We start from the raw sequence: 18,628 nt of genomic DNA, 5'->3' as shown, positions 1-18,628 counted from the left end.
TTTAAATTAATTTAAATACAAAATTAAAATGGACTAATTGAATTTTCTAGTTTCACACATCTCTTACAATTGCCTGGGGGGCCTTTGAGATTAGCATGTGTGTCGCACCTCCCACTTGTCCTCTCTCTCCCTCTCATTTTCCAACTAAGATAGCCTAAAATTCTTATCACAGAAACAATGATATGATATGTAACAACCATTTAAAATAATTGAACGGTTAATGTTAGAGGCGTACATTATTCAATTATAATCAAATCATTGAATTCAACTTATCAAATTTAGCTATTTTGATAAAAATAATTTTAATTTGATTTAATTTTTATTTAATAGTCATAAAAAAAATTTTATTCTTAATTGAAATAACTGAATATATAATAATTATAGTTTTATTAATAATGTATTATTTGTAATTTTATTAATAATATGTTCATTTTGTAATTATTATTTTATGAATAATAAATCATATTTATTATTTTGATAAATATTTTAAAATTTCTCCCATGCAAGCCACAAGAATCACAAATTTAAGCATTAGAGGACGAGGGATTCAGAGGCAAAACCCGCCACTGATCGACCAAGATAGTTCCAAATGCTAACAAGCGGCACAAAAAGGTTGTGATTTTTCGCTTATGATTGCCAGTGATTCGCCAATCTGAACCAAGTTATCAATCACCGTTAACGCCTCTTCATTACCCCAAGCTGTTGCAAGAAACAGTATCATAATGTCCTGGCTGAAAATTGCTTGAAATATGGTGTCTCCACCTTTGTCAGGTGGCTTGAAAATTTTTTTTTCCTGGGAAAAAGCTTGCTTCTTCATAGTCGTTGGAGCTTCTGCTGGTGGGTTGACGGCTCTACTGCTGGAGGGTTCTCATCAGTCACGACTTCTACTGAAGCAGGATCTTTCAAAGCTGTTTTCTTGCTCTTCCAAAGATCATAGTGTTAACTATAGCTATTAGGGAGGAAAAGTAAAGTGGAAACAATGATTTAATTTCAAATTTAGCTATCCAAATAGACCCTAATATAATTTAACCATCCTGAAATAATCAATAGCTGTTAGATGGGGATAATCGTTGGCTTGAGTTGTTCATCTCTAGTAGTTGGTGAGTGTGAACAATGGACAATATGTCAAAAATTGATGAAAGATTCCATTCACTTAATTCAAGTTTATTCAAATATCGTGGAGTCGCCATTGAACCATTGAAATAAAAGGCACCATATATTTCACTTCCTCTTCCAAATATCTAATTTTGTCTTGCTCCAATGTGATGGATCGCTTCTGCATATATACAAAGTCAATGAACATTGTTTATGCCCCACTATATATGACTACCTTAGGACTAATTAAATTGTAATTTAGTCAATTATATACTTGATTGATGTCCAAATTAAACAGTTTTTTGTTGGATTGTTAATCGTATTTAATTATCATTGATGTTTAATCAGAATAAGTTGGGTTGGCCACCACCTTTTCTTCAAAAGTCTCTTAGATTGGTTGGAGATTTTGAAAAAAAGTTCGAAAATTATAATTTAAATAAATTAAAGGAAAAAATATAAAAATTACATGTTAGTTGGCGTTTTGATTTATACATTATGAATTGTGATTTAATTTTATTAATTTAATATTATATATTTTTTTAATTAATAAATATAATTTAAATCGTTAATTACTATTAAACAACGTTAACGTGATAAATATATAGTGCTAATATAATTACATATAATAGACATCATTGACTGCCTAGTTAGAAAATAAATGGGTATTGTTCTACCAAGTCAATATATGCCTACCGAAAGCTATATCTTTTAATAAAGTATTGTTGACATTGTCCCGCAGTATTATCATCATTTAATTATTAATTATTAGTTTACTAATTAAATTTGTTATAACAAAAAATTACTTATTATTAAAAAAAATTGAATTTTATATTATAAAAATATTTTAAAATATTAAAATTAAATTTATTTATTAAATAATGACATATTCTCTCACATTAATTTCATGTATATATAATAAATAAAAATAAAAATTATAATTACATATTATTTAATTCATAATTCAATAATATTTCTTTTCCTTAATTATTATCCCTTCCCCCACTCTCTCCTCTCTCTCTCTTCCTCGTCTCTCTAAAATTATCTCTTTTTCTCTCTCTAACGTTTCTCTTTCTTGTTATTTCCCTATCTTTCCTCTTCGCGGGCTTCCATCGGATTAATCTGTGCCTACCGATAACCTGACAAAATTCCGGCGATTCGTTTCAAATGACTCGCTATTTGGATTCGCTTAAGGACGGACTCTTCTGCGATTCCCAAATTGGTATAATTCCTTTCCAATTCTTATCTTAGATCCATTTGCTTATGATTTATTATGGTTGAATCAATCATTTGATTCGATCCGCTCCCGAGGGTCGCTATTATTCCATGCATGCCGATCAATCCATCCAAATTCCACGGACCACCAACGCTCGACTTCCTTGCAATAATCCCAAGCCCAAAAACAATTAGAGCTGTTGATTTTAGGATTAGGGTTTGCTTGCATTGAGAAATGTTGAAGAAAATTATAAAGGGTGGGCACAAAAAGCCCTCTAAATCTGATGGTAACGATTCTGGATTTGGGCCACCGGGGACCCGAAACTCTGGGTCGGGACCTGCATCAAATGTGGTGGTGAACCATGCCTCTCGGACCACCCCTGGCCCTGTAACTCCCAACAATGGCACGACGGTCGTGGCTCCGCCGCCAATGAATTCGGTGGAGCCCCTCCCTCTTTTCCGGGATGTGCCCGTATCTGAGCGACAAAACCTGTTTCTCCGGAAGCTTCAGGTCTGTTGTTTCCAATTGGACTTCAGCGATACGCTAAAATCGGTCCGAGAGAAGGAAATCAAGAGACAAACGCTGTTGGAATTGGTCGATTTTATTCAATCCGGCTCGGGAAAAATCACGGAAACCTGTCAAGAGGAAATGATTAGAATGGTTTCCGTGAATATATTCCGTTGTTTGCCCCCAGCTTCTCATGAGAACACCGGGCAAGAAGTTGCAGATCCCGAAGAGGAGGAGCCTTATTTGGAACCCTCGTGGCCTCATTTGCAGCTTGTTTATGAGCTTCTTTTAAGATATGTTGTGTCATCAGATACTGACACGAAGGTTGCCAAGAAATATATTGATCATTCTTTTGTGTTGAAACTGCTGGATTTGTTTGATTCTGAGGATCCACGTGAGAGGGAGTATTTGAAGACAATTCTTCATAGGATTTATGGCAAATTTATGGTGCATCGCCCATTTATTAGGAAAGCAATAAATAATATATTCTATCGGTTTATATATGAGACTGAGAGGCACAGTGGGATCGGAGAACTATTGGAGATTCTGGGGAGCATAATAAATGGTTTTGCGCTGCCAATGAAAGAGGAGCATAAGCTGTTTCTTGTAAGGGCGCTCATACCACTGCATAAACCAAAGCCAATTTCTGTTTACCATCAGCAGCTTTCTTATTGTATTGTCCAATTTGTTGAAAAGGATTACAAGCTTGCAGATACAGTCATAAGGGGTTTGTTGAAGTATTGGCCTCTGACTAATTGTCAGAAGGAAGTTCTCTTCCTTGGAGAACTTGAAGAAGTGCTAGAGGCAACACAGTCTGCTGAATTTCAGCGCTGCATGGTTCCTCTTTTCAGGCAGATTGCTCGCTGCCTCACTAGCTCCCATTTTCAGGTTTGTGAATGTTAACCCATGTTTCAGAGCTATGCTTTTAAATACATAATTTGGCTTGCTAGAATTTGGATACTTTGGGTAGGTATGGTTCCTTGGGGTCTATTCTGTATTTGGAAATCCAAAATGCTACAAGTCATGATTAAGATAAATATTTTCTCTTTGGAGAAATTGTTGTTGATAATTTCACCTTTTGGTCTGTTTTATGTGTGTATTGTATTAATTATTGGTTTCTTTTCGTATGTTGCAAAATTCCACTTTTTTATTCATGCCTTACACGTGTTTCATTCCCTATTAGCTGGTATTATTGCTTATGTATATTGAATTGATATTCTTTTCAAGGTTAGTTGCAACCTGTTTTGTCGGTTGCATTCTTCTAGTACAATAGTTACAGTATTTTCATTCTTTTCTTCTTGTTGTTGCTAATGCAATGTTATATAGCTGACATCTTGTTGGTGAGGTTAAAAAAAAAAAGAAACTTATTATTTCTTAGGGGAAGTATACTGCTTAAAATTTTCCATTGGTTTGCTTTCTCCTTTGCTTATGTTTTTTTTTTTTTTTTCTTGCCATGAATATTGTATTATTACAATCCACATGGAATGATCCAAAACTGCTTATCTAGTCAAATCTAATTTGTGAGTTATTGACCACCAAATGGATGAGGGGGTGTTATTTGCTCTCTCATGTCATCAAACGGTCAACTTATTTATGCCAGTCCTTGATTTGTTATTTGTTTCTGTTTGACGCTTTGAATTAGTTGGTTGCTCACAGCTGTACATTATCCTGGTAGGCTTTCCTTTTGTTGTTGGCTTTTGCATGTTTCTTAAAGATCTTCTCCTGAGCAAACAACAGCATGATTAATTTCTTAAATTTTGATCTCATAATGAATGATATTTGAATTAGATTCTACTTTTAGATTATCGGTTATTCCATTTGCACTTATTTTCTTAAATCTACTTTGGGTAGGCTTCAGAAATCCCTTTTCCATTTAGTGTATCATATCTTAGTAAATTTTGTCCTGCTAATTTGTTACTATGTCCATTGTTCAGTCTCTTATACCTTGTTCTAAGATACCAACCTTAATCAACAGATCTTGAGCAACTGACACCAATCAAATATGACACATATCAGGCTGTGTTGAGCTTTTCTCAGTCCAAATTTTATATATTTTAGTAACTATATGACTCCATAGCAACAAATCCAACATTATTGATATTCTAACTCTTCTGCAACCTTCAATTCTCGTTTTTCATTAATCTGGATAGGAGCATGGTCAGTTCTAGCTTTCCCAGAGAAATTTGCATAGTTATGACAGCATCTTGATTTGACTTTGTTGTCTTGTCTGTTCCAACATTTTTTTTTATAAGATGAATGCTTAATAACTTCATCGTTACAGATGGCAAATTTATGACATACTTTAGGCGAGTCACCATGTTGTTTTGATGAGCTCAGAAGATTACTTCTTAGTTGCCTAGACTTTTCCTTTATCTGCTTCCTGTAAAACTTAAAACTGGCTTTTCCAGAGTTTACTACGCTTGTTTATCAACAAAATGTGCCCTGTTAAAGCAGCATTTAAAATGTTGTTTGATGTCATGTCATACAGTTGTCATGATTTGGTTCTTTTGTAGCTTCTGGGGGGAAAGAGTCGTGATTTGAATTTAAAGTGCATTTAAAATGTGTTCATGCTTTGCACAGTTGATAAGAACTCTTGGAGGAGGAATCTGATCAGATACAGAATGGAATTTTTTAGCTTAGTTTGTGGTCAACAATGAAATTTCTTCTCTTTTTATTTTCCTTTCAAATTTTGCTTAGGCAAATTTGTGTTGCAGGTTGCAGAAAGAGCCCTGTTTTTGTGGAACAATGAACATATTGTAAGCTTAATTGCTCAGAATTGTAGTGTCATATTACCAATTATTTTTGAGGCATTGGAGAAGAATATCCAAAGTCATTGGAACCAGGCAGTTCATGGACTTACAGTTAACGTTCGGAAAATGTTCTTGGAAATGGATACGGAGTTGTTTGAAGACTGTCAAAGGCAGTATGAAGAGAAAGAGTCCAGGGCCAAAGAAGTGGAAGAGCAGCGGGAAATGACATGGAAGAGACTGGCTGATGTGGCAGCACAGAGAGAAGGAGATGATATGGTCAGTGTTTAACTTATTTCTCAAGTTTGGCTAGTTCACCATAAAAAAGAAAGAAAGAAACGTGCGGATGGGAGACAACAGAAGCGCTCCTCCCCATTTTGGTGCTATTCTTTTGCAATTTTTTCTTTTTTTTCTTTTCCTCTTTTATTTATTTATTTTATCTGAATCCAATCCTTAAAGATATCAGAGATAGCAGCCATAAATGTAATTTAAAATGTATTGAATTTGTTAGTAATATGCTGCACATGAAGAATGATATGCGGGTATCTCTCATGAGTTTTTTTTTTTTTTTTTTTTAAGCTCTTTTAACTTTGTTTTTTATAATAGAGGCTACTTAATCAGTTGGAGCTACTTGGCTTGGAGGGAAACTTTTCTCTTATTTATTTATTTTTTTCTGAATAAAGAGATGGAAATTTTTGGGGCCTTTTCCTTGAATTGAAAAATAATAAAAAGCTCTATTCAGTTCTTGGTTTATTACTGATTTAGCATTTTTGAAGGTGGCATGCTCTCATTCTACCTGGGATTATAGGGATGTGAAGTAATGGTTTTTGCAGTGAGAATGTGTTTATTTTAACTTAGCGCGACTCTACGATTCAAAATGTAGTGTGCGACCGTACGATTCGAAATGCAGTTATTAGAACACATTTATTTTAAGTGAAATAAATGTATTTATTTTAATATTTTGCTTTTATAATTTTATTTACAAAGAAATTAATATAGATGTTGTTTGGCAATAACTATCTTTTAATGTTTTGTTCTAATAAAAAAATAATATTATTATTTTTATATTTATTTTTATCAAAATTTTTTTACGTTAATAGAAAAAAAACAATTATATTTCAACTGCAATGCGTGCTTTGGGTATTGAATAAAAAATTCATTAAATGAATTGAGTTTGCAAAATCATTCCACATTTAACATGACTTTTTTTAAAATCATTCCACATTTAACATGACTTTTTTTTTTCTTTTAATATATATATTATTAAAAGAATTTTTTTTTTAGACTCGTAAATATTAAATAACATTTGAAACCGACTCAAAATTATCATTTATCAAAAAGAATAATATGTTTGATTTCATTGCCAAGACAATGCAATAATTATAATAAAACATATTATAAATTTTAAAAACTTTTTTTATAACAAAAAAAAAAGAAAATGTTAAATAATTATATTTACATTTCCTCTTTCAAATTAATGAAGGAAAAAAGTTTTCACTCGGTAATATTCAATCGTTGCAGAGCCGTGAGGTTTTCGAGTTTTAAATCAGTCGGAATCAATTATGTTAAAAAAAAATTAGAAATCTAAAGGGCCAGAGCAGCAGGAACAGCTTCATAATGCAGCGATTTTTCATTTTGGCAGTTTTCCTTTCCTGGGTGCTCAATTCGTTCCATTTCTTGGCATCTATTCTTTCTTTGTCTCTCTCTCCCTGAATTATTTATTACTGATTCACGCTATACTGGTAAAACCCTTTTCCAAGAAGAAGAAGAAGACGAAGAAGAAGAAGAAGGAAGCATGTCTAAAAAGGGAGGAGCTGCGCTTCAAAAGGATGTTCCTTGGAGGGTCTTTTCCTCCAAACCCCTTCCTAAAATTCACCACTCTCCTGTTCTCCGTGTCTCTCAAACCCCTTTCTCCACTTACGCCCTCTCCATCATGAAGGTTTCTTTCTTCCCGCTCCTACTCTTTCTTTCTTTCTTTCTTTCTTCTCTTTACCTGCTAGTTCTCGTCTTTTTACCCTGCGATTTCTGCAGCACCCCGACCCAATAGGAACTGGTTTGGCAACCGAAGCCATGGTGGAAGCCGCTGGTCCTGATTGCATTGTCCCTGGCCAGATTACTCCCGTTCGATTACTTGGTATTAAGGTATTTTTGCTTTTTCCTATCTCAAATTCTTCTTCTTCTTTCTTTTTTTCTTTTTAATTTTCTGGTCTTACAGTAGTTTAGCTGAAAATTCATTTCGTTTGATGATAATATACCTGTATGTCATAATCGTTGTTTATTTCTAATGGTCCAAAATTACAACTTGGGTATTAATCAGGGAGGATTGAAAATTCTAAAATTACATGTCAGTTTTCCTATAGATATTTTGTTAGAATTTGGAGCATGCTTTGTAGGTTGCAATGAGATGCAATCAAATTTAATTATCTGATTTTTTTTTTTTTACTATGCTTTTCCAAACGTGCTCTTGTATGCTAACTATGAGCTAATTCATGTACTACCATATACAAACTCCAGTCTTTATGTAAGGAACTCCAATCAAAGCAATTGTGTTATTTGTGCTGTGAGACTTGTCTTCAAGCTAGCGCATACCTGCGCATTACAACAAAACTTCTTTTTTCTGTAATTGGGAATAGACCTCTAATATTTTAAACACACCAGTATTATGGCCTTGTTGCATAGGGTTTGAGGCATGAAACCAGGGATTCTCTATGAGTTTAGTGCACCATAGGCAATGCCTACCGCAAGATGCTTCAGCTTTTCAAGAATAATTTGATGGTAGGTTGTGATGGACTGATGATTTACTGTATGTAAATGGTTTAAGTATGATCCTAGAAGATGACCATAAATTTATGTGGTAAACTTTGTCAATAGTATTCTGAAGTTTCTTGCTTGCATGAACTACCTATAGATTATTGTTCACATGAACAGGTTGATTGCTTGTTCCCTTCATTTTGGAGGGGGTGAATTAGACTAATACAAATTTTCGGTTCTTGCTCAAAACTTTTGAAAAATTGTGTCTTGGTTCAACAAAGTGTTCTAATGTGATGCGCGCGCGCGCGTGTGTGTGTGTGTGTGTTAAATAGCTTAAATTAACTATATATGCAGATTTAATTCAAACCATGCTCAGCATATTGTTAATATGGCATGGCAGTATTCAGCAAACAGAGCAGTAAACTAATGCAGATCATGACACAGTAATTTTAACTTAACTAGAAAATAAAATGCTAAACTTTAAAGAGTTAAGGTTATGAAAATAAAACACTAAATTTTTATAGTGATTCGGCTTAAATAGCCTATATCCACTCTCTCAAAGGTGCCTCTTTGAGTCTTCACTTCACTATTCTTCTCTTTTAAAGGCAAGATACAAAAGCCTTTTATAAATTTTCACTTCAAAGCTTTACACAGTAGTTTCAAATTTCTAACAAATGTTATCCCAAGCACTTTACACTATTAAGCTTCAATAGGTGCTTGTCAAACCTCTCATAAATGCTAATAAAGTTGTTTAAAACTCACTATCACTTATTACAACATAAACTAGAAAGAAGAGTTGAGTAGATATGCTAATGATGAGCAATAAAAGTAAGTGGGAGCACTTTGAATGAAAGCTTTTAAATGACTTTAAAGAGTTAGGAACACTATAGCAACTTTCATTAAGTGCAAAATAGCCAAGAATAAGTGTATTTATAGTCTCAAACTATTTCTGGCTGTTTGAAAATCCATTGGAATGTTATAAATTCAAATTTCAAGAAACTAGCCATTATTTTGTCGTTTTCTGCGATGTTGTACAGACTTGAGTCTGTTAGCAAACTAGTTAGCATACTAGGGAAAGTAGCAAACTTGTAGATCTGTTCTGCTCAAATTTGAAAAAGTAAACATTTTGCACCAGATCACAGTGAAATACTTTTAGGTCATTCAAAACTTAAAAACAAGTTTTGAAAACTTAGGATAAAAATTTGAGAGATTAAAAATTAACTTCATTAGCTCTACTCCTCAATTCTTTTCGCAAATGTTCTTAAGAATCTTAAACTATACTCTAAACTATGTACCTTCACTTTGATCTTCAATATAGCTTGGAAGGTAGCTTTATCTTTCTTGTCTTTGATTCATCTTGAGTTGCCTTAGGATGTCATCTTTTTTTAAGGCATAATTTCACCAACTTATGAATCTTTCTTTAAATCCTTAAGAAGAAATATCATAACACTTTAAAGAAAAGTTAGTTTGATTCTAGTTGAGTTTTGCTATCATCAAAATTCATGCTCTTTTGAGCTCGTGGGTTCAACAAAACTAATTATAGGGATTAACTATATTTTTTTTTTCCAAAATAAAGGGATTAACTAATTAGTTTAACTAGAATAGAGAGACTAAATAATAGTTTGATTAGCATTAAAAATTGTTTTCTAATAGCAAAATTGACGGGCGATTAAACAGTTTAACAGAATCAAAATACAGAGACTAAATAGCACATTTTTCAAAATACAGGGGCTAAGCAATTAGTTTTGCTAAAATGCAATGACTAAATAGTAATTCTCCTATTAAATTAATTAATGTTTTAAAATAATAATTTATAATTATTATAATAAATAATAACAAAAAATTTTGACTCCATAGGGATAAAATAAATAGAGACAAATTTTATACCACAAAAAATTAGATTTTTTTTTTGGCTCCTATAGTTAATTTATTTGCATAATTGGTGGTAAGCTAATTTTAAATATTAAATTGAATAAAATTGTTATGTCTAAATATATCTTTTTTTTTTTTTTTCAAATGCCCCCCCACCTTAAGGCGTGCAGCCGCCCCTGGCATTAGTAGACACTAATCTCTTTCTCATTTAATCTCTCTCTCTCTCTCTCTCTCTCTCTCTCTCTCTCTCTCTCTCTCTCTCTCACCTGTGTGTTAACAACCAGCATTTTCCTAATTTTTTGCTCGGTAAGGTGCTATTTGATTCTCTCTGTGAATTATTATAGAGGGAAGGTTATTTTTGTATAATCTTAATATTATCTTTGTAAGGGCAGTACTTGTTCGCAAAAATGTGCATTTCGTGGAGTTAAAAGTTTTATATAACCTTGCCAAAAACACTGCTACTGAGCTCAGCTGTAATTTTTTTTTTTCCCTGTTGTATTTGTTGCAGAAAAATCTAACTCTGCTTTTAGCTTTCACTCATTTTCCTTCTGTTATTTCCCTTGCTATCTAATCATGTTTTTTAACATACACAGGTGTGGCCTATAGATGTTAACCTAAAATTTATGGAACCTGTTGGACGAGAACTTAAGTTGCTTGGAAAGGTAATGCTTTTGTTTTATTAGTAAAACTTGGTTTTAGTAATTATGCTCTATATTATCGCAATGAAACATTTTATATTTAGAATTGTTATAACCATTTTAATAAATGTGTGGGCAGTTACAATTCCTTGATACCCTACTAGGTGCGGGTGGTGGCATAAGGAATTGGTTCAAAAGACATAATCTTTTTCAATTGGTCATCCCTTGTAGTTAGATCCAACGTTGTGGTTTTAAATGAATATAAGCTTTCTTGGGGTCATCAGATAGCCGCCGGACCTGGAGTCTGAATATTGGCATGTTCATAGGACATTATAATTCTGGAATGACATTCAAATCAGGGGCATGTTTCAAAACACCAGGGGCGGAACTAGAAGTTGGAACTTGAGGGCCGAAATATGATCAAAAGTAAATTTATAAATATTTATACTGCTAAATATTGTTAAGCGTTAAAAATATATAAAAATATACAAAAGATACTCCAAAAAACACTTAACTGTTTTTTCTAATGGGTATATAAAGATCATCCCATTTGAAAAGAAAAACTGAGAAAGCCCATTCTTAGAGGGGCTTAATTTGTTGTATTAAGTAATGGGCTAATGATTTTAAATTTACTAAGCCCATTCTTAAAGGGCCAACTCATAATTTGGAGAGAGCCCAATCTTGGAGGAGCCAAGAAAGAAATTTTGCAGGGGCCATTTCAAACAATCAAATAGATATAAACAAGGCATTTTTTTTTTCAGCTTTATTTTTTGTTGTAAGAGGAAGAGGAGGGGGCGGGCGGGGGGGTGGGGGGGAAGAGAGGAGAGGGAAAACAAAACCTAGTTTAAGCAATCAAAAATTTGGCGTTAGAATGGAACTTGTAGAGAAAATTGATCTAATAGTATTGTAACAATCTCATGATTTCTCTTCTAATATGTACCAAGAAAAAACTGGCTTGAAGAAATACTACAGTTTCTCAGTTGTGTCAATTAAAAAATGTCTCAGCCATAAATGGCCAACTGGCTTGTTTTCAGTCCAGCATTGACTATTGAGTAGATTTGAGCATTGGGTGTAGACTTGGAGGATGTTAAATATGGAAATAGTGTTGGTCAAATTACAATATAATTTATTTTAATTCGGGCTTATATCAGTGATTAAATTGTTTTACACATTAAAATGATTGGCCAAGTCTATGTTGCTATCTAACAATTTATATTTAGCTTTTTATGTTTATACTTTCTCGATGTGGGATTTATAATCCCAACACTCCTCCCTCAAGTGCGATTACATAGTTGTCACTTGACAATTAGTTTGTATTTTTAATACAATATGGGCTCAATTATATAGTTTTATGGGCGATTGGAACCCACAACTCAGTTTGAACTTTTATACCATGTTAAATTTGGAAAGAGTGTTGTCAAATTACAATATAATTCATTTTAATTCGGGCTTATATAAGTAATTAGATTATTTTACATATCAAAATGATTAGCGAAGTTAATGTTACAATCTAACAACTTACATTGACCATTTTATGTTTATAATTTCCCAATGTGAGATTTATAATCCCAACAGAGGAACCTCATTCATTTAGCTATTGCTTGGATATTGTGTTGAGGGTGAGCTTAAAAGTTCCTGGTATATTATCTAGTGGAAACTGGTATTGAGGTAAAAAATTAAGATTCTAGAATAGATCTGTGTACATCTTGTTACAGTTCAAATCTATTATTATTGCCATATGCAAAGTGGCAAACACTACTGGAGATTACCCTAAGCCATGTTTTGCAATTTTGATTAAAAGGAGGTCATTAGTTCCCTTTTAGTTCTACAATAAAGCTTGTTTGAACTGAAGTCACATTTTCTGGAGTGGATGACAAGTTTACCTGATTGGGCAAGTTTAATTGATTATTTATTACTATTACTTATTTACTAAAATTAAGAAGGAAACAGTATCCTTTGCTCATTTGCAATTTTATTTTATTGAGTAATTTTGTATGAAGTAACTGAATAAAAAGTTAGAATTATGGAAATTGCAAATCTATGTTTCTTTTTATCTCCTGATTTACAAGTTCAATTTGCTTCCACATACAGTTCATGGATAATGCAGTTGACCTTATGAACAAATCGTTTGTCGATCGCTAGTAGCTTGGGATTCTTGGTTACTGCTTGCAAGTGCAATTTTGGGAGTGTCAACAGCACAAGCCTGGTGAAACAGAGTGACTGTAAATAAGATCTTCCTTTGTGATGCCTTCTTATGCTGACTTTAGTTCTAATAATAATTTCAAAGTTGGCGAGTGAAAGAGTCTACATAGGATGTTGACAAGGATAGGATTGTGTTTTCAATGTTCTTTTTTATTCTATGCATCATACCGTTTTCTTCCTTAAATTCTATTTCATGGAATATTTGGCTGTTGTTTTTTGTCTTGAAGGGTTATCCACCGTGTATATGTTGATCCGAAGTCTTCTCTGTGTCTGCCCCTGTACTACTTTTATTAATTATTTACTCTGTTTCTACTAGGATCTGATCTTAGTCTATGAAACAGCTAATTGATGTCAGATGAGTTTATGGAATTGGTTTTGTGGCTCAGAGGTGCGAGAAAGATGATTAATTTGGCTTTTCATTGGTGGGATGTATCAGTTAATTAAATTCAAGTCCTAGTTAGTAGATGTTATGAATTCTATCCTATCAGAAATACATCAACTTTATGGAAGTGTAAACAACTTAACTTTGAACTCTGCCCTATATATATATATATATATATATATCCTCATTGTCGCTTTTGCTTATCCAACGCATGCATTCAGGCTAATTCCACTATTAATCTCATGGCATCTGCTCCTCTCCTTTACTCTCTTTTGCCCTTTTTACTGATCTCGGTCCTCCTTCAGACGAATCAGACCTATGGATGGGATTTTATGCTTAGGCGGCCAAAACTCCCTCCTGAAACTTGCTACCCTATTCCAGAAGAACCAAAAGGAGCATATCTCATGCGTATCTTCTTCCCATCAGAACATAAGGTGACGGTCGATATTGTCAAGATTAAGAAAGCCCTTTGGGATGCCGGCTACAAGATTATGTCCTTAATTCTTGAGAAACAGCTAGCCTCGATCGTACCTCTTAATGACTACAAGCGTGATAGAATCACACTGTTGCAATAATACAATCACTATATTTGCTCCTTCAGATGAAGCTGTGAGCATTAAGGATTGGATCATAGTACCAGGTTGCAATATCTAAAGTTGACAAAGAAGCTTTTGATTCGGGATTGCTATCGAGAGGCTCGGAGCTACTGACGCTGGACATTGATCACGATACCCTTTTGGTGAGTCAAGTTCGCAAGTATGGTTATGCTTCTATTAATGACGTAAAAATCACAGAATGGAATATCTACAATGATAGGCGTGTGCTGGTTCATGGGGTTCAAGATTTCTTTCATCCCGAGTTTCCTTCGTTGGCTCCTTGGAGACATAATTTGCCAGATGTTGATGTAGATTTAGATTGAATTCAGATTTCACTTTATTGTACTACAACAATAATGCTTCCATATGATCAAGATTTTTTATTTTTATTTTTTAAAGTTTTGGCCTCATTATATCTCCTTTTCCACTTTCATTGTCTAGTGGAGTCAATGCACAGTGACAGTAGGGCACAGGAAACCCAATTTTGTATTCCAATCCACAAATTCACTTATGCAACAATGTTTTATTTTACAAAAATTCTTGTTAATTAGCTAATTTAATTTATATTAATAAAATCTTCAATAATGATATTTTCTATTAAAATTAAAAGTCAATGTATATATGCCGCCTTATATGTCTATTTTAATTAAATTTATTCTGATTTTATCGATTGTCTAAATAAAATAATAATATATTAAGTCCTAATAGAATCTTATATATCTGAATTTTGAGGTTGAGTTCAAATTTTTTTAATATAGTATTAGAGTGAATCTTGTTTTTCTTAAGAAATGTCTCAGCTATTGAAGTTTGAATAAGTAAAAATATGATTTGAATAACTTAAAATATAGATGATATGTTATTAGGGAATAAGTTTTCAAGAATCTGTTAGTTTCTAAAAATAAGAAACAATCTGTTACAAATTTATTAATCAGTACTTATTAAGATTTAGTCAGATTTTTATAATTTTGTTAAGATTTTCAATTATATTTTGGATTGTATAAATATACCTTTGATCAATAAATTCACTATACCATTTTAGTTTTATTATATGCCTCCATATCCTTACTTTGAAAAATTAACGATGGTACTAAAGCCGAAGGCAAGATTGAGGCAAAGCAGCCTATAGAAGGTTCTTGTCATTTAAATCTGCAAATAAAATAAATAAAAGCCAAGTTAAGCGAAAAAGAGAAGCAAGCTATAAATGCACATGCAACTGATAACAAAATATGCCCTAATGTTCATAGAAAAAATGCCATAATGTTATGGCTAAAACTATGATCAAAGCCATGCCAAATATGCAAAAGTTATAATGACCAAAATCATGCCTTCTAAGAAATAAACTTGAAAGTGTAGCATCTGATCCAATCCAAGGCGGAGTATTAAGTCTTAATTGCTGAAGTGAATTGAATAAGTCAAAATGTGGATGATATGCTAATAGAGAATACGTTTTCAAGAATATGTTAGTTTCTAAAATAAGAAAACAATTTGTTATAAATTTATTAGATAATAGCTATTAAAATTTAGTCATATTTTCATAATTTTGTTGAGGGTTTTATTTATGATTTGGGCGGTATAAGTGTACCTTTATCATTATATACCTCTATATCATTCCTTCAAAAAATCAACAGTTTTGGCCTCATGCAAAGTCGTTTTGAGTACCAGAGTTGCCCAATGAAAAGAAGCTATGTGGTCATAATGTTTCTCTTTGGAGCTGCTCAATCTTAACTAGGCACCACCGAGCCTGATATGGTGGACTGGTGCTGAGCCTGATGTGGTGATCCCAATCCCAATTCAATCCCTCGCATCAATATGATGATTAAATATTATTTTCATTCAAGAGTGTGATGTGAATTGATGGGAGATTGTTCCATGTATGTCATATTGGAACACATCTAAAGTTTGGTGGTAATTCAAGTAAGTTAAATTAGGTCAGAAAAAATCGTGTAACTAAGAGACAGTAATCGTCATACCTGAAAAACTTTTTAATTTCACTAAAAAATACCTTAATTGGGCAATACAAAAACAGAAATGGACAAATGAAACCTTAATCGTATGGTAAAGACCAAAAATTTTATTCAGCTTTATACTGTGAAACTGTCATATCTTGCTTCATACCGACTTCCAAGCATTATATATCCAAGTATCCGACACATGCATTTGCATATGCACTATAAATTTAAAGAAATGCTAAGAGAAGATCTGGATAGAGATACAGATTTCTGCTTCCTACTAACTTCCAAAACACTATCTTAATCCTTCTGCACTTTTTTAAGGATTAATATTCCTATCTTCTCTTTAATTTCCTTTCAATCACATCAAATAAAAATATTGAAATTCTTGACACATGTCACAACTCACAACGGCTACAAAAAAATAGTGAGTACTTACTTTTGTGGCAGTAGGACGATGATAGAAAAATGAAGTTATTTTCCATTGGGTAAATAAAAATAAATAAATAAATAAATAACAAGTTAATTAACATCTGCAAATTGAATCACTACAGGCAATCTTGCAGTTACAGTGATGGACAACCTTTGAAACAATGACAAAAGTGGTGATACATAGAGGGACTATTGGGGTGTGCTACTTAAAGACATCTTAGTTTTGAACTCGCAAGCCAAGGGTGGAGTAACCACAAATTAGCGTAATCCACGTATATTGGCCATGTAAGATTTTTTGGTCACCCTTTGTTTTGCTTTTGATCCGTTACATACTTAACCTTTTGCCACGTTTGCTCCTCATATAAGAAGATTGAAACCACCCTGATAATCTCACGACAATAATGGCTTACCAAGCAGCAGCTATTCAAGGAGACAAATTACGTAAAGGGCCTTGGCTAGAGGAGGAAGATCAGCAATTAGTGACTTCTGTAAAGCTTTTCGGGGACCGCAAATGGGATTCCATTGCAACAGCATCTGGTACATTGACAAGGGCCTTGGCTAGATGTTTATCTCTTGATTTTTGTGATGAACTCTCTCACAAATAGTTGTTAAATTATGTGCAGGTCTAAACAGGACTGGCAAGAGTTGCAGGCTGCGATGGCTGAACTACCTCCGCCCCAATATTAAGCGTGGTCAGATAAGTGATGAAGAAGAGCAGATTATTATCCAACTTCATGAGCTATGGGGTAACAAGTAATGTTCCTTTCTGCTAGTGATTGCAGTTTAATTAGCATGAAAGATTTCTCGAGTACTGATAGAGTTAGTTGTTATTAATATTCTCTTGCAGGTGGGCAAACATTGCTCGAAGGTTGCCTGGAAGAACTGATAATGAAATCAAGAACTACTGGAGAACTCATCTGAGAAAGAAACTACAATCTCAAGAAGGTGCAATGCATATTTTCTTCTACTTGAATTATTCCTGGCATGGTAATACTGTTTGATCGTTTTCTCTTTATTAAAGAGTATTTTCCATGCTTTGGGCAGGAAACTTTCACTGCAAAGTAAACATAGCTAAACAAGATTTCTTCTATCAGGAAGGTGATACAAGTTCCTGGAATTGTAACATGAAAGACTATAACTCTATAGAAAATAAAGTAGGAACTACAGAATCTTCCTTGGACCAGTGCTATGAGCCATCGAGTTTCACATACTTGAATTCACCGTATGAAACCAGATTGTATGATTGGATGTCAGAGTTATCAGGTGATCAAAGTGAAATGAAAATTCATCGGGATTGTGGTGGTTTCGATTCATGTTTCTCTTATCAGAAATGGAATTCTGAAGATGGTGACACTATCATATTGGATTCCTTAGGCTCTCTCTGGGATATGAATTGACCTTCTACAGTTGAAGGTTGACTGAAAAACTAGAAACTATAGACGTGTTAGTTATGTCTGATAAATACCAACTTGCACAAATTTCATGCTTTTCACTTCCCTTCCTCAGAAGTATGCATTTGTGTGTTCTTTTTTCCTACTAATTCAATTAGGACTACAGGAATATTATTTCCAGTTCAACCCAGAAGCCAATGGATAAGTGAGGCAAATTCCTGACCACCCAAAGCAGAATTTCCAACAAGTAGCTAGGATTAGAGCCTGCAAACCTTCAAATATCAGGAAACCTTGTGCAACAGGGCATCTTTTACGATAGAAGCACACGAACTCTGGATTTAACAATTAAATCTCACCATTATTAAGAAGGGAAGAGCAGTAGCAAGTTGCAATTTACAAATATCACCCTTTCTTCTTTATTTTATTGGGCTGAACTCAAGATCTCACATAATACAAATTCAATACCACTTAAGCTAAAATTGATTGGTTTACAAACATCACCCTACCCTGTTCATGGAGCAGACAAAATTTTAAATTAGAAAAGCTGGCAATGTCATGTGCTCCCCCACAATGTTCAAGGGCCAAGAGTTGGCCAATTGTGATAAAAATGCAAGAACATAATATATTTGGCCCAATATATTATACATAAGATGTGAACAAAAGAAGCATAAATGAACTGGACAAACCTTGTTGATTTGACATCCTTTTAAGGGAAATATATCACCTTTTTTTTCTTTTCCTCCTTGTCTTTTTAAATAAAGAGAAAATTCTAGGGAACCCAATTTTGTATGAAAACCAATCAGGAACTGCATCACCTTCTTCATCACTGTCACTGCTTAATTACTTAGTAGCT

At 33.5% G+C, this 18,628-nt stretch overlaps 3 protein-coding genes across 3 annotated transcripts; all 3 read left to right on the top strand.

The window, feature by feature from the left end:
- Nucleotides 1–2,088: 2,088 nt before the first annotated feature.
- LOC110646709 (serine/threonine protein phosphatase 2A 57 kDa regulatory subunit B' beta isoform) lies at nt 2,089–6,097 on the top strand. Its single transcript, XM_021800237.2, has 2 exons — nt 2,089–3,703; nt 5,530–6,097. Exons 1-2 carry the CDS (start codon nt 2,543–2,545, stop codon nt 5,851–5,853), a joined length of 1,485 nt encoding a protein of 494 aa, XP_021655929.2. The 5' UTR covers nt 2,089–2,542; the 3' UTR covers nt 5,854–6,097.
- Nucleotides 6,098–7,054: 957 nt separating this feature from the next.
- Nucleotides 7,055–13,282, top strand: LOC110646711 (uncharacterized). The gene is made up of 4 exons (XM_021800239.2): nt 7,055–7,501; nt 7,594–7,704; nt 10,779–10,847; nt 12,915–13,282. Exons 1-4 carry the CDS (start codon nt 7,358–7,360, stop codon nt 12,963–12,965), a joined length of 375 nt encoding a protein of 124 aa, XP_021655931.2. The 5' UTR covers nt 7,055–7,357; the 3' UTR covers nt 12,966–13,282.
- A 3,479-nt stretch (nt 13,283–16,761) lies between these two features.
- On the top strand, nt 16,762–17,918 carry LOC110646710 (transcription factor MYB27-like; the record flags this gene model as incomplete). Its single annotated transcript, XM_058147801.1, has 4 exons — nt 16,762–16,921; nt 17,008–17,137; nt 17,232–17,329; nt 17,456–17,918. Coding segments are annotated over 4 exons (714 nt in total), but the record flags the coding sequence as incomplete, so codon positions are not given.
- Between the last annotated feature and the right edge of the window lie 710 nt (nt 17,919–18,628).

This window comes from Hevea brasiliensis, chromosome 5 (genome assembly GCF_030052815.1).
Source record: "Hevea brasiliensis isolate MT/VB/25A 57/8 chromosome 5, ASM3005281v1, whole genome shotgun sequence".
Classification (NCBI taxonomy): domain Eukaryota; kingdom Viridiplantae; phylum Streptophyta; class Magnoliopsida; order Malpighiales; family Euphorbiaceae; genus Hevea; species Hevea brasiliensis.
The sequence above is the reverse complement of the archived record's forward strand: the minus strand, read 5'-3'. Positions and strand labels throughout refer to the sequence as shown.